General features: G+C 37.5%; 1 protein-coding gene across 1 annotated transcript in view; it reads right to left on the bottom strand.

Annotated features, from left to right (window-relative positions):
• Positions 1–6,936: 6,936 nt before the first annotated feature.
• Positions 6,937–16,293, bottom strand: part of LOC309652925 (putative dimethylaniline monooxygenase [N-oxide-forming] 6) — a 40,634-nt gene continuing 31,277 nt past the window's right edge. Inside the window, 3 exon segments of the mRNA XM_082447254.1 lie at positions 6,937–12,434; positions 12,437–12,652; positions 15,649–16,004. Coding sequence (XP_082303380.1) covers positions 12,211–12,434; positions 12,437–12,652; positions 15,649–16,004 — 796 coding nt within the window. The 3' untranslated portion in view covers positions 6,937–12,210.

Here is a 16,293-nt window from a genome sequence, read left to right on the forward strand (position 1 = left end):
CAAAAACAGAAACATAGATCAATGGAACAAGATAGAAAGCCCAGCGATAAACCCACGCACCTATGGTCAACTAATCTATGACAAAGGAGGCAAAGATATACAATGGAGAAAAGACAGTCTCTTCAGTAAGTGGTGCTGGGAAAACTGGACAGCTACATGTCAAAGAATGAAATTAGAATACTCCCTAACACCATACACAAAAATAAACTCAAAATGGATTAGAGACCTAAATGTAAGACTGGACACTATAAAACTCTTAGAGGAAAACATAGGAAGAACACTCTTTGACATAAATCACAGCAAGATCTTTTTTGATCCACCTCCTAGAGTAATGGAAATAAAAACAAAAATAAACAAATAGGACCTAATGAAACTTCAAAGCTTTTGCACAGCAAAGGAAACCATAAACAAGACGAAAAGACAACCCTCAGAATGGGAGAAAATATTTGCAAACGAATCAATGGACAAAGGATTAACCTCCAAAATATATAAACAGCTCATTCAGCTCAATATTAAAGAAACAAACAACCCAATCCAAAAATGGGCAGAAGACCTAAATAGATATTTCTCCAAAGAAGAAATACAGATGGCCACGAAGTACATGAAAAGATGCTCAACATCACTAATTATTAGAGAAATGCAAATCAAAACTACAATGAGGTATCACCTCACACCAGTTAGAATGGGCATCATCAGAAAATCTACAAACAACAAATGCTGGAGAGGGTGTGGAGAAAAGGGAACCCTCTTGCACTCTTGGTGGGAATGTAAATTGATACAGCCACTATGGAGAACAGTATGGAGGTTCCTTAAAAAACTAAAAATAGAATTACCATATGACCCAGCTATCCCACTACTGGGCATATACCCAGAGAAAACCGTAATTCAAGAAGACACATGCACCCCAATGTTCATTGCAGCACTATTTACAATAGCCAGGTCATGGAAGCAACCTAAATGCCCATCGACAGACAAATGGATAAAGAAGTTGTGATACATATATACAATGGAATATTACTCAGCCATAAAAAGGAACGAAATTGAGTCATTTGTTGAGACGTGGATGGATCTAGAGACTTGTCATACAGAGTGAAGTAAGTCAGAAAGAGAAGAACAAATATCGTATATTAACGCATGTATGTGGAACCTAGAAAAATGGTACAGATGAGCCAGTTTGCAGGGCAGAAGTTGAGACACAGATGTAGAGAACAAACGTATGGACACCAAGGGGGGAATACTGCGGTGGGGTGGGGATGGTGGTGTGTTGAATTGGGCGCTTGGGATTGATATGTATACAGTGATGTGTATAAAATTGATGACTGATTAAAAAAATATACATTTTAATCAAAAAAAAAAAACAAAAAAACACATTTGTATAGGACGGATTATGGGAAGTAGTCCTGCCTTTTTCAATATTCAATTGTTATTAAAACCATAGTTTGGAATGAATTCAGTGCTTCACTTTTGCTTGTTGAGCAAGTAGAACATGACTCCTGCATTTGAATCTGGCACTTACAGACTTCTGACAGGGCTAGTATCCACCACTGTGAGTGAATAGTGGTCACACTGGATATATGCCAGAGGTAGTCAGTGATCTGAAGTCTGCTCCAGAGGGTAACAAATGAATTATATGTCTAAATAGGTATTAAAGAGGAGACTGGGTATTGTGGAGAAAACACAAACATCTATCAAGGGTTGAATTAGGAGATCTATAAAATCCCTTTGAACTTTAAAATGGTGATTATATGAAGACAATATCTATTGTTTCAAGGAAGGCAAGAAAGAGATCTTAAACTGGAAGCCCCTGAAAGCTGTGCTGACTCAAGTTTTATCTGGCCTGTCCAAGGCTTAAAAAATGTTGCTAAACATTAAAAATCCAGAAAATAACAGATACAGATATCAATACTAAGCTTACTAAAAATTTTAGAAAATCTGGTTGTGCTGGGCCTGCATTTTTTCCTCTTCAGTTTATAGGAATTTGGAATTATTGAGAAGGATCAGTGTTAACTCATTATTTATTTATTTACTCATTTATTTATTTGCCATGCCACACAGCTTGTGAAATCTCAATTCCCCAACCAGGGATTGAACCCAGGCCGTGGCAGTGAAAGTACCGAGTCCTAACCATCCTAACCACTGGACCACCAGGGAATTCAGATGTTAACTCTTATTGAAAAGTTTGGTAGAATTCAGCTGAAGCCGTCTGGTTCTGGACTGTTGTTTGTTGGGAATTTTTAAATTACTGATTCAATTTCATGACTGGCAACTGGTCTGTTTATATCTTCTATTTCTTCCTGATTTAGTCTTGGGAGATTGAACATTTCGAGGAATTTATTCATTTCTTCTAAGTTGTCCATTTTATTGGCGTAAATTGTTTGTAGTACTCTCTTAAGTATCTTTTGTATTTCTGTGGTGTCAGTTGTAACTCCTCCTCTTTCATTTTTTTAATTTGGGCCCTCTCTCTTTTTTTCTTGATGAATCTGGCTAAAGTTTTATCAATTCTGTTTATCTTTTCAAAGAACCAACTCTTAGTTTCACTGATAAATTGTTTTTTTAGTCTCTATTTCACTTATTTCTGATCTGCTCTTTATCATTTCTTTCCTTCTATTATACTAACTTTGGGTTTTGTTTGTTCTTCTTTTTCTATTTCCTTTAGGTTTAGGGTTAGAGTGTTTATTTGAGATGTTTCTTGTTTCCTGAGGCAGACTTGCATCACTATAAACTTTCCTCTTAGAACTGTTTTGCTGCATCACATAGATTTTGGATTGTTGTATTTTCTTTTTCATTTGTCTTCAGGTATTTTTTTATCTCCTCTTTGATTTCTTCAGTGACTCATTGATTGTGTAGTAGCATATTGTTTAACCTCTGTGTGTTTGTGGTTTTTTTCTTGTAGTTGATTCCTAATTTCATACTGGTGTAGTTGGAAAACATGCTTGATATCGTTTCAGTCTTCTTCAATTTATTGAGACTTGTTTTGTGGCTTAGCAAGGGATCTATCCCAGAGAATGTTCTATGTGTGCTTCAAAAGAATGTGTATTCTACTGCTTTTGGATCAATGTTCTACATATATGTATTAACTCTGTATGGTTTAATGAATCATTTCAGGCCAGTGATTCCTTACTGATTTTCTGTCTGGCTGATCTGCCCATTGATGTAAGTGAGGTGTTAAAGTCCACAACTGTTATTGTGTTGCTGTCAATTTTTCCCTTTATGTTTGTTAATATATGCTTTATGTGTTTAGGTGCTCCTATCTTGGGTGCATATATATTTACAATTATTATATCTTCTTGTTGGACTTGTTGTCAAACCCAAGTTTATGTGCCCAATGCAGAGTGGGGCCAAACAAACAGAAGTGGGGTTTGAAGCAGAGGAAGTTTTATTGCAAGGGTCAAGCAAGGAGAACAGGTGGTTCATGCTCAAAAGACTTGTATTTCCAGATGGTTTTTGGGGAAGAGTTTTTAAAGGCAATATTTGGGGTGATGGCTGCATGATGTATGACTTTCTTCTGATTGATTGGTGGTGAGGTAACAGGGTGGTGTTCCAGGAATCTTGTGTTTAGCCTGAAGTTACCATCCTCCACCTCACCTCCCTAATTGGTAACAGTTTGAATCTGCCCTTTGGAACTCAGGGATGGTTTAGGAGGCTGAAACCTTTTTTCCTATAAACAGGAAATGGGGGAAACAAAGGATTTTGTAACCAGGAGGGCCCCACAGGGTCCTGCTCTTTCAATCCCCCCTTTTCTTTGATACTCCTCAATCTTGAGGGTTAACAGGTGTGGGACTGTAAGCAGATAGGTTAGGGGGTTCCCAGAGAAAGAGAACCAGGAATGGCTTTCTTGACATGAGAGAAGGCATTTTGGCCTAAGACATTTTGTGATCTAAGCCTGGCTACAGTGCTTACCCTTGAACAGATCTCAGTATTTAATGATCTTAAGGGAAGTAAGGGAATGCAGAATAAAGGAAAAGCAGGCAAGAAACAATAGTTCAGCAATAAAACAGAGTCCTAGTTCCTCCTCAAAGGATATTCATGACAATCTGATCAGTCTTTGAGTACTGTAGGAACTAAGGCTCCCACTCAGGTGGAGGATGGAATGATGATGTTGACCCTCCTGACTTCAATCAACTAAAGCTTGGACTCTGTCTGCCTTTTCCCCAATTCTATGCTGAATTCTCCCCTACTCAAGCCCCTTCATGAATATGCATGTACCCTTAGCTTAAAACTTCCCCAATTTTGCTGTTTGAGGAGACACTGCTTTGGGAAAGATCCCTGGTGTTTTCCTTACTTGCTGTAAGTAATAATAAGTCCTTCCTTCTCCTGACCTTTGGCATGGTTGTGTCTTTTGGCTTGACACCACCCAGAGGCAAATCCAGTTTTTGGGGAACTGGACAAGAAAGGGGATAAAGTTTTGAATAGGGAGGTTAATCATAAACTCAGCAGAGGAGATAGGTTTTAGGGGGAGTTGGTTTCAATCCCCACTCCTGTTTCAACCTTCACTCAGTCTTTGAGGGAATGGGGTGCTGACTGTTCTGGCTACATCCTGCTGAAACAGGACACAGTTCTGCCTCAATTTGTGGAATGGACACCAAGGAGTTGGAAATATTCATGAATTCCATGTCTTGGATCCGAGTCTTGTGATTAAGATCTCAGTCCCTTGGTCTACCATTTTGTAGCTACAGAGCCAATTAGACATGGGAGGAGAGGTGACAACCTGAGCTTTAATAAACCTTGGAAAATAAATCTTATTCCCTGAGGAAAATAAGCCTGAAAACCAGTCTGGGCTTGGCACTTTGAGGTAGACTTGTTGTAGCCAACAAAAATTTTCTCATGAGAATTCATGTTTTCCTGATCCATTAATCTGTGTATTCATTTGAAATAATAATATACTTATAATATTGTATCTTTACACTATATTTAAACACCTGACAGAGCAATTTGCCCCCCAGATTTGTCTTCATCAAAATTTTCTAGACTGCTCTTTTTTATGAATTATTTCAGATTGATTTTGGAATTGTCACTTTATTTTTTTTTTTAAATGTCACCCCACCCCTACCATCACTCTTTTTTTTTTTTTAATTAATTTATTTTTGTCTGCATTGGGTCTTTGTTGCTGTGCATGGGCTTTCTTTTTTTAGTTGTGGTGAGCGGGGGCTACTCTTCATTGCTGTGCGTGGGCCTCTCATTGCGGTGGCCTCTCTTGTCTTGGAGCACCGGCTCCAGGTGCACGGGCTCTAGAGCACAGGCTCAGTAGTTGTGGTGCACAGGCCCAGCTGCTCTGCAGCATGTGGGATCTTCCTGAACCAGGGCTCGAACCCATGTCCCCTGCATTGGCAGGCGGATTCCTAACCACTGTGCCACCAGGGAAGCCCCCGGAATTGTCACGTTACTGAGCAATTTGTTGGGTTTACAAACTCCTCAAAACTCCTTTCTTTGTATTTCAGCATGTTACTCGTTCCTGGTTTCCACTCCTGTCTTTCTAATTACTTCTTTTTAGTTTCCTTCTTTTACTTTGCCAACTAGGGCTGTCTTCTTATTTTCTTTTGATTCTACATCTTTTCCCTGGCTGATTTTACTCATGTCTTTGGCTTCAACAAGTATTTTTACCCATGCTAATCTTTTTTTTTTTTTTTTAATTAGAGTATAGTTGCTTTACAATGTTGCATTAGTTTCTACTGTACAACAAAGTGAATCAGCTGTATGTATACATATCCATGCTAATCTTAAACCTCTTACTTTTGCTTTGTAGATCCATACTTCCAATTGCCTTTGGGACATTTTCACAAGCATTTCAAATTTAGCTCACCCTAGCTTATCATCACTGTTTTCTAATCCAGATCTGGTCCTTTGAGATTATTTAGTTCAAGTGGAAGAGTTAATATCTCTTAGGTTACCAATGGAAATTGTAATGTCATCTCTGACTCTACCTTTCCATTTACTCAACACATGTAGGTAGACACTAATTCCAACAGTTCCACTTTGAGTTTAGCCTCTCATCTCCAATATCACCACCACTGCATCAGTTTAGGTCAGGGGATTACCATTTTTGGTTTGGACAACTGAAGAGAACGAGGAATGGCTTCTCTTAACTATGAGCCTTCCTACCAATATTTTCTTTGGTGAGGACATCCTCCATACTACTGCCAATGTTCTTTTCCTAAAAAATTCAGGTCATCGAAACCATAAAACTCTTAGAAGAAAACATAGGCAGTACACTCTTTGACGTTGGTCTTAGCAATATCTTTCTAGATATGTCTCTTCAGGCAAGGGAAACAGAAGCAAAAACAAACAAATGGGATTATATCAAGCTAAAAAGCTTCCGCACAACAAAGGAAACCATTAATAAAGTGAAAAGACAACCTACTGAATGGGAGAGATATTTGTAAATAACATATCTGATAAGGAGTTATATCCTTATCATATATATAATATATAAAGAACTCATACAATTCAACAACAAAAAACAAAGAACGCAATTAAAAAATGGGCAGAGTAATATTCCATTGTTTATATGTGCCACATCTTCTTTATCCATTCATCTGTTGATGGACACTTAGGTTTCTTCAGTGTCCTGGCTATTGTAAATAGAGCTGCAATGAACATTGTGGTACATGACTGTTTTTGAATTATGGTTTTCTCAGGGTATATGCCCAGTAGTGGAATTGCTGGGTCGTATGGTAGTTCTATTTTTAGTTTTTTAAGGAACCTCCATATTGTTCTCCATAGTGGCTGTATCAATTTACATACCCACCAACAGTGCAAGAGGGTTCCCTTTTCTCCACACCCTCTCCAGCATTTACTGTTTGTAGATTTTTTGATGATGGCCATTGTGACTGGTGTGAGGTGATACCTCATTGTAGTTTTGATTTGCATTTCTCTAATGATTGGCAATGTTGAGCATCCTTTCATGTGTTTGTTGGCAATCTGTATATCTTCTTTGGAGAAATGTCTGTTTAGGTCTTCTGCCCATTTTTGGATTGGGTTTTTTGTTATTTTTGATATTGAGCTGCATGAGCTGCTTGTAAATTTTGGAGGTTAATCCTTTGTCAGTTGCTTCATTTGCAAATATTTTCTCCCATTCTGAGGGTTGTCTTTTCATCTTGTTTATGGTTTCATTTGCTGTGCAAAAGCTTTTAAGTTTCAGAGTCTGTCATACAGAGTGAATTAAGTCAGAAAGAGAAAAATAAATACCATATGCTAACACATATATATGGAATCTAAAAAAAAAAAAGAAAGAGTCATGAAGAACCTAGGGGCAGGACGGGAATAAAGACGCAGACCTACTAGAGAATGGACTTGAGGACATGGGGAGGGGGAAGGATAAGCTGGGACAAAGTGAGAGAGTGGCATGGACATATATACACTACCAAATGTAAAACCGATAGCTAGTGGGAAGCAGCCGCATTACACAGGGAGATTAGCTTGGTGCTTTGTGACCACCTAGAGGGGTGGGATAGGGTGGGTGGGAGGGAGGGAGATGCAAGAGGGAAGAGATATGGGAATATATGTATATGTATAGCTGATTCGCTTTGTTATAAAGCAGAAACTAATACACCATTGTAAAGCAATTATACTCCAATAAAGATGTTTAAAATAAAATAAAATAAATAAATAAATAATTAATTAATTAACTGGTAGACCTAAAAAAAATAAAAAATGGGCAGAGGAGCTGAAGAGGCATTTTTCCAAATAAGACATACAGATGGTCAACAGGCATGTGAAAAGATGTTCAAGATTACTAATTATTAGGGAAATGCAAATCAAAACCACAATGAGATATTCATGCTTGTTAGAATGGCTATTATCAAAAAGATAAGAAATAACAAGCGTTAGAGAAAAGGGAACAATCATACACTGTTGGTGGGAATGGAAATTGGTGCAGCCACTCTGAAAGACAGTATGTAGATTCCACAAAATATTAAGAACAGGACTATCATATGATCCAAGTGTCCAATACTTTTGGGTATTTATCCAAAGACTATAAAAAAGCACTAATTGAAAAGATATATCCACCCTTATATTCATTGCAGCATTAATTGCAATAGCCAAGATATGGAAACAACTTAAGTGGCCATCAATGGATAGATGGATAAAGAAGGTGTGGTATATATATATATAATGTAATACTACTCAGCCATAAAAAAGATGAAATCTTGCCATTTGTGACAATACAGATTGACCTTGAAGGTATTATGCTAAGTGAAATAAGTCAGACAGAGAAAGGCAAATACCATATGATTTCACTCATATGTGAAATATAGCAAAATAAATGAACAAACCAAACAAAAAACCCCCAACCATGTAGATACAGAGAACAGAGCAGTGGTTATCAGAGGGGGAGGAATGAGGGGGGAGGACAAAATGAGTAAAAGGGATCAACTGTATGGTGATGCATGGAAACGAAATTTTTGGTGTTGGGCATGCTGTAGGGTATACAGAAGTAGAGATATAATGTACGCATGAAAAAATAAATAAATTGAGGTTAATTTTGACCTCCTAATATCTCAGAAAATTCAGATCGTATCATCTGCCTTTTCCTCTATTGGCTCTCTTCAGTAGACATTATAGGGGAGGAAAATTAATTTTCCTTCTATCCTTCTGAGTTCCTGGCTAAGACCCCTGTAATAAAACACAGATTAACAAGAGAAAAAAACAGAAGTTTATTAACATGTATACCTCATGTGTACATGGGAAATGCCCAGAGAAAAATGAGTAACTCCCCAAGGTGGGGTGGAATTCCAGTTTATATAGCATTTTCAACAAAGAATAATAAATTTGTGGAGAAAGGACAGGACAAAATAAAGCAGATTTATGCTTCCAAGGGTGAAGGTAAACACTATTTAGTAAAGTTTGTTAGGTAGATTCCTCTGGTGCCTTTTCCAGGCTGATAGGGTCTAAAGTTGTCTCCAGGTATTAACATTTGTTCTTCCTGGTAGAGAGAGGATGAGAGCTTTGTGAATTTATGTCTTGCTTTTAGGCAAATAGGAGGAGGGCAGAGAGCTTTTCTTGTGTCTGATTCTCAATTGGCTTCTTCTCAAGATAATCCTTATGCCATAGTGTCATATTTTGTGGTGGCATAATGTGCTACTCTTCAATGTCATAAATTCTAAACTCCTTAGCACAAAATGTAAGACTATCTAATTTGGCCCTACCTTCCTGTTCATCCTTATTTTCTATCACTTGCCTTTTTATACCCTTTACTCCTATCACTTAACTTGAATTTGTTTTATTCATGGTTTCAAAGATTCCATTCCTTCTTATTAGAATACTCTTTTCCATCTTCTCCTGCATATTACTCATAGTCCAGATCAAATGACACCTCCTTTGGGAAGCTTTTCTAGAGATGCCCAGGAAATATTTCTCTGTTTCCTACACTACTTCCTTCACATTGCCTTTTTAATCTTGATCACATTTTTACTATGTAATATATGTGTACACACACACATATAATATATTCTCATAATATTCATATACTCTGCAGAAATATGATTAAATGCATTGTGCCATATTTATACACACACATATACATACATGTATATGTATGTATACATATGTATTTATAGATACAAACATGTACACATGTATTATGTAAACAGATACACACACATATATGTATATACATAAAATACATACATAAAATGTACACAATGCATTTAATCATATTCCTGAAGAGTACTACCATATATGAAGAATATTACATGGGTGGTGATATAAATATGTCCTTTTTGTTCTCAATGCCCTCATGTGCTGTTTAGACAAAATGATAGGAACTAGTCAAATAGCTCTTGGAATGAACTCTGAAATAGGGAGCAAGAGGCTTAACTCCTTAGTTCTGCCCTCAATCCCCATGTTACCTCAAAGTTTCTACATCCTCATTGTACAATAGGACAAGGTGATGATAATAGTTAGAGGAAATGCCATAAAGATTAATGAAGTACTCTCAAACATGAAAGAGAATCAACATTAAAAAGTTCCTGTGATTGCAGCACTAAATATATTATCTCAATTTAGTTTATTACTTTATGCTAGGATTTTAGGGGTAAGGAGAACATTAAAAAATAGTTTGTTTTGTATCTGATGACATGAAACCAAGCAGTCTATTAACTGTTAGCCTTTCTCCCTATCTCTTGTAAAAAATCAGTGATTATCATTGCTAATGAACTGATAAAAATGGTTTTGTTTATTCAATTTGTTAACGAGCTTGCCTGCTATAGTCCTTACACTGGATTCAGTCACAAACATATCCACGCGCCTACATATACACATTTACATACACACAAACACAAATTTCACTGACAATCCAGCTAAGTACCCAGTCAGAAGAATAAAATGCCCTTGAGTTACCTTGTTCTCTAGACCTCTGTTGCCCCTCAGTGTTCCTTTGTTCTCACCTTATTTTGCATAACTGGTAAAGCTGTTGGGAAGTTACATGCCTATGTCTATTTACTACACAGGACAAAGTATATAGAGGTTGTAAGTAGCATTCCATCAAATTTAGGTTGATGAAAATTAATCTTGTCGTTTTGATTGACTAAGATACCAATGACTCCAGTTTACCAACTAAATTTCCAGTTGGCTTAAATATTCTAAGTCTGAAGAGTCAACACTACACTTAGCCATACTTCCAGCAGAATCTTGGTTGGGGAAAACAACCCTCCAGTACTGGGTCTGGATGAGGAGGAGACTCTCACACCCTGAAACATGTTCCTGAAACATAGACATCCCCACTCAAAATATCACTTTTCTTGTTCTCCTCAAGTGTCTGTATAAGTTTCCACATCACTATTTTTTCATATTGTGTAAATATCCAATTGTTCCAGTACCATTTGTTGAAAAGACTGTCTTGTAGCTATTGAATTACCTTAGATAAAATGAACAAATTGCTTGAAATACATATACTGCCAAAGCTCTCTCAAGAAGAAACACATAACCTGAGTAACACTACATCTAGTAACATTACATCTAGTTTAAAATTTTTCCTACAAAGAACTTCAGGTTAAAGATGGCTTCACTGGTGAATTCTGTCAAATATTTAAGAAAGCAGTAATTCCAATTATATACAACTTTGCCAGAAAATTAAAGAGGACAGAATACTCCCCAACCCATTCTATGAGGCCATCCTTACACTGATACCAAAACCAGACAAGAATATTATAAAAATTAAAGACAGATTAATATCCCTCACAAATGTTACCAAATGTTAACAAATATAAATCTACTGCATAAAAAATGGATAATATATCATGATCAAGTGGGTTTTATTTCAGGAAAGCAAGATTGGTTTAATAGTCAGTGGAATTCACCATATTTATAAACTAAAAATTAAACATAAGATCATCTCAATAGATGCAGAAAAAAGCAGCTGAAAAAAGACAACATCCATTCCTGATGAAAATTGTCAGCAAACTAGGAATAGAAGGAATGTTGTTCAACTTAATAAAAGGAATTTATGAAAAATCTAGAGCTAATATCATACTTAATGGTAAAAGACTGAATGCCTTAATCCTAAGATCAGGAACAAAGCAGGGATATCTGATCTCCGCATTTCTATCCAAAATACTGGAGTTTCTAGCCAATAAGGCAAGAAAAAGAAATATAATACATTCAAATTTAAATGGGAGAAGTAAAACTGTATTTTCAGACAACATGATTGTCTATATAGAAAATATGGAATCTACATAAAGTTCCTAGAACAAATACATGCATTTTTTAGCAATAAACAATAAGAAATTAAACAAAATTAAACTACTATTTATAATATTCAAAAATATGTAATACTTAGGACAAATCTGACATAAGATGGGTAAGACACTAAAAACTACAAAACAACACTGCTGATAGAAAGGAGATCTAAATAAATGGAGAACTATACTGTGTCATGGGTTAGAAGACTCAACATTGTTGTGATGTAAATTCTCCTCATGACAAAACACACGTTAAAAAGTTGATTAAACTTTGTTCTGCCAGCGAATCTGTGCTCACTCCCATTTACCCCCCTATCTTTTCCCTTATCTTGAGTATCTCCAAACTTGCCAATTTAGATTCTTATCTAAAGAGAGATGCTATTATCCATTTTATTTAGACTTTAGTCAAATGGGCTAGGATTCATTTTAAATCTGCAGGAAGGGAAAGAGCAGCTATGAAATTTAATATGTGTGTATGCATATCTGCAATTGAACTTCTAGGCTGAACTCTGAAACCCAAAGAACTTTCCCATTAATAAAATGCAAGTAAAACAGCCAGAAGAAGAACTGGGAATAAAAGTGTTTTAAGCAAATTGTGAAAGGGTTGGGGTCTCTTAGATTCACTGACAGCTCTTGTTCTGGTTGGCTTTCCTGTCCTTTCCCATTGGGTCAGGATGGCATTTCTGGCCCCATCCCACTTTCCTGGTCCCATCCCACTTTCCTGGTCCCATCCCACTTTCCTGGTCCCATCAGTCAAAGCTGGTATGGGCTACAAGGACCAAAGTACACCTCTAGGGCCAGCTGGGGATCAGTCAGGAAGAGCCATGGTATGTTAGTCTTGGCCCCTGTGAAGGAGCCCAACTCATCCATGTATGTGATGTAATCTGTCTGCAAAGTCTGGCTCTGGCCAAACCTGGGGAAAGAAAAGAACACATTGGAATGAGTGCCACAGTTGTAAACAGAAGCACAAATTTCTTACTTTTTACTCTCAGAAAAGTAACATTTTAGTCAGCACCTCCAGTAATACCCCCACTCCTCCATTTTTCCACAGCATAGAATTTATCATTTGTTCTTTGACTGTAAGTGAGCTGTTTATTTTCCTCTCCTTCCTAACCTCTATTCAAGTGTGATGTCATTTTGGGCTTTTGTCTCTAGCCATGAAGCCTGGAGTGAACTGACCCTAGGGTCTCAAGGTGACTGATTAACTTAGTTTACTCTTTGATACATGATGATTCTTTATATGACATTGCTTAGGATCTCCCCTAATGTTAGATTTTTATATCAATGTATTTAAAATTGGGTTTATGTATAGTTTTCATATTGTTGCAATTTACTAAGATAAATTGTTTCATACGTTTAGTTGGAGTGTGATCTCATTTGCTTTTAGAAACCCTTATTTAAGCAATAAGATTGACATTGAGGCTTCTCTTTTTCCTCCTCATTATTCCTATTGGCCTCTAACATAAAGGGTAGTAAGTAGAAAATACAAGGGCAGGTGAGTTCAATTTCATTCTTCATTTGGTTTTCTTGTTACATCACTGCCACTGCTCAGTTTCCAGCTAGCTAGTTTGCTGACAGACACATGGCTGGTGGGAAAGGAGCTGTTGGGGAAAGAGGCAGAGTCATCTCTCATCCTCAGCACTATTGGCATTTTGAGATGGATAATTCTTTGTTTAGGTGGACTGTTCTCTGCACTGTAGGATATTTAGCAGCATCCCCGGTTTCTACCCATTAGATGCTAGTAGCATGCCCTCTTCACTTGCAATGACCAAAAATGTTTCCAGATTTTGCCAAATATCCCCTGGGGGACAAAATCACCCGTCTGAGAACCTGTGCTCTAGAGTTACACAGAAGAAGTGCAATGACAATTATTTGCCCATCGAATACTGCTTGATTATAGCAAGTGTTTAAAAGATGTGAACTTTGACTAGTGACAAGATTATAGAATCTATTAATGTTTTCCTACACGTATAGGCAAATTTTAGGATTTGTTTATTAGCAAGTACCATCTCTTACCACTTGAGTTTCTTCCCCATTTTCTCATCAATATCATCCATCATTTCATTTGTAGTTGGCAGGGTGCATGAGTCTAAAAAAGAAATGACAGAAATATTGAAAAAGACAGAGAAATCAGAAATATGTAATTACACATGATTAATTTCATTCAGTGTTTATGAACTATGACCCTAAAAGATTTTGTATCAAGAGGAGCTATCTTTAGTATGTTTAGCAGAATAACAATTCACGGAAACAAAGATCTGAGAAGCCAATGAACCTGCTCTGGGAATGGCAAAGCTGGCCTACAATGAAATAGTGACAGTGGAAAAGTTTTTAGCTTCAAGTCACCCTATCTTTCATTTCTGATGACATTATGGAGGGTCAATCCTCAACATGCCTCATGCATATAATACCTTACCAGTTTCATCATATTTCTTTCTGCATCCTCTTACTAAGAATTCTCTCAAGAAATAGTCTGGTAAAATAATTCAATCTAAGGTCTATGGCAATTAAAATGGGACAATGGAAGGACACCTGGGTTTTCCAGCATCAGCCTGCAGCCAAGGAAGATGTTTTAAGGGGCAGCAGAAAATTTTTAGTTTTTTATAAAGTTCACTATATTAGTGGAGGCCTCTTCTAATTGCTAACTGTAGCCCATTTGCCTTTGTAACAATGGCAGGAGAAGTTACGGCATTCTCATGAATACTTCCCAGTCATTGTTAGCATCTCACCTCAGCCTGCTGGTACCCTGTGGTCAGATACTTGCTGTGCCCCTACTAGAAAGTAAGGGACCAGAATTTTGGTCATTTTGTTTGATGTTGTATCTTAAGTGCCAAGACAGAGCCTGGCGCATAGCAGGTGCTCAGTAAATATTTGCTGGATGAATAAATGATGCCCATTGTTTTATGTAAATTTCTTGGGTTTATGAACTATGTCTGACTTCTCCGTAAAACCTCAGGTGCTTGGCACTGTTTTGCTTTTCAAGAGAAAAAGACAATAGAATCATTTTATAGGTGAGCATCCTTACAAAAGATTTCATAATGGGTTTTTAAAACTAACAATCTTGCGTGGTACATTTGAAATAGAAGCTGACTTAGCCACTATATTTTAAGAAAATATACACATATACTCTATGATTTTAACTTTTTCTTCATTACTTGTAGTCTGAGTTTTTATGGATGGTATGTTCGGTAAGGTACACCCATATCGGCCAAGATTCTTGAACCCTTGAGTAAAAGGACACTTTCAATAATAGTGGTGATCAATATGATTGGAGTAAATTAAATTGATATCTGAGATATTGCCTTTCTCCTCCTATTCTTGATTCGCCCACACAAACATACTTGTAGTCCCTGAAGCCCATGGGGTCCAGGGGGAGGGAGGGGGAGAAGATTATAAACAGAGTAGGAGTGGCCCAACACTGTTATTCTGACACAGTTGACACCAGTAATGCCTCCAGCATGCCCTGACACCCACCAGGGCCCTTTCAACCTTTGCAATGTACCTTAACATTGCAATGATCCACTGCTGTCCTTCTCTTGCCTTTACAGCCTTGCAAAGTCCTACCAATTCCCCTATGAGAAGTCTAAGCTCTTTAACATAGGTTATAAGGCCCTCCATGCTCTGTTTCCTTCCTCTATTTCTTGCTGCTGCCTGCCTCTGCTTTATATTTCCTTACACCAAAATGTTTCTGGTTCCTCACACACTCCATGCTGTACCTTACCTTTATATCTTTCCTCATGCTGTTCCATTTTTATGGAACAACTCACTACCCAACTCCCCTCAGCAGAACACTGTAGAACTTTCCCTATTGCGGCATTCCCCCCACCTTATTTTAAGCTCTGTGAGGTCAAGCATCATGTCTATCTTATTCCCTTTATATCCCTAGCACCTAGCACAGTGCTTGGTGTATAGTATGTGCTCAGTAAATATTTGTTCACTAAATGAATGAAAGACAGAATGGCCCACTTACTTGCAAACACTTTAACTGTCCAGTGGGTCTGCAGGTCAGCTGTGAGGATGGCAGCCCCAAGGGACCTGACAAAGTCAATCACAGCCAAGGTTGGCTTCTCCATCAGCAGGGGGAAGATGCCTTTAAACAAGGTGACCTCATTGTTTCTGCTTTTGATGATGGAGTCATCAAGGAAGGGGTAGGCATACCCATAGCCTGTTGCAAAGATGACAACGTCAATGGCCTCAAACATCGTCCCATCCTCAAACATGGCTGAGGTCTCTGTGAACTCCTTCACACTGGGCTTGATGAACACAGTGCCACATAGGATGTGGGATGGTAGTTCATCATTGAACACAGGCTCTTTCCTCAGGGTGCTGTGGAGAAACAAGAGAAAAAGGCCCTTGCTCTAAAGTACCTCATTTCCAAGAAATATTTGCAACAGTCCATAGCACTGAACAAATTTAAGCAGTTAAACGTCAACATGAAGACAACTAAACTCTCTTTTGGGAAAGTCCTTTCCTGTTGCTAGTAACAATCCTTAGGAATATCTGTCTGACATACAGATGGCCAACAAGCACATGAAAAGATGTTCAACATTGCTAATTATTAGAGAAATGCAAATCAAAACTACAGTGAGGTACCACCTCATACCAGTCAGAATAG

This window comes from Balaenoptera physalus (assembly GCF_965194825.1).
Source record: "Balaenoptera physalus genome assembly, chromosome: 1".
Lineage (NCBI taxonomy): Eukaryota > Metazoa > Chordata > Mammalia > Artiodactyla > Balaenopteridae > Balaenoptera > Balaenoptera physalus.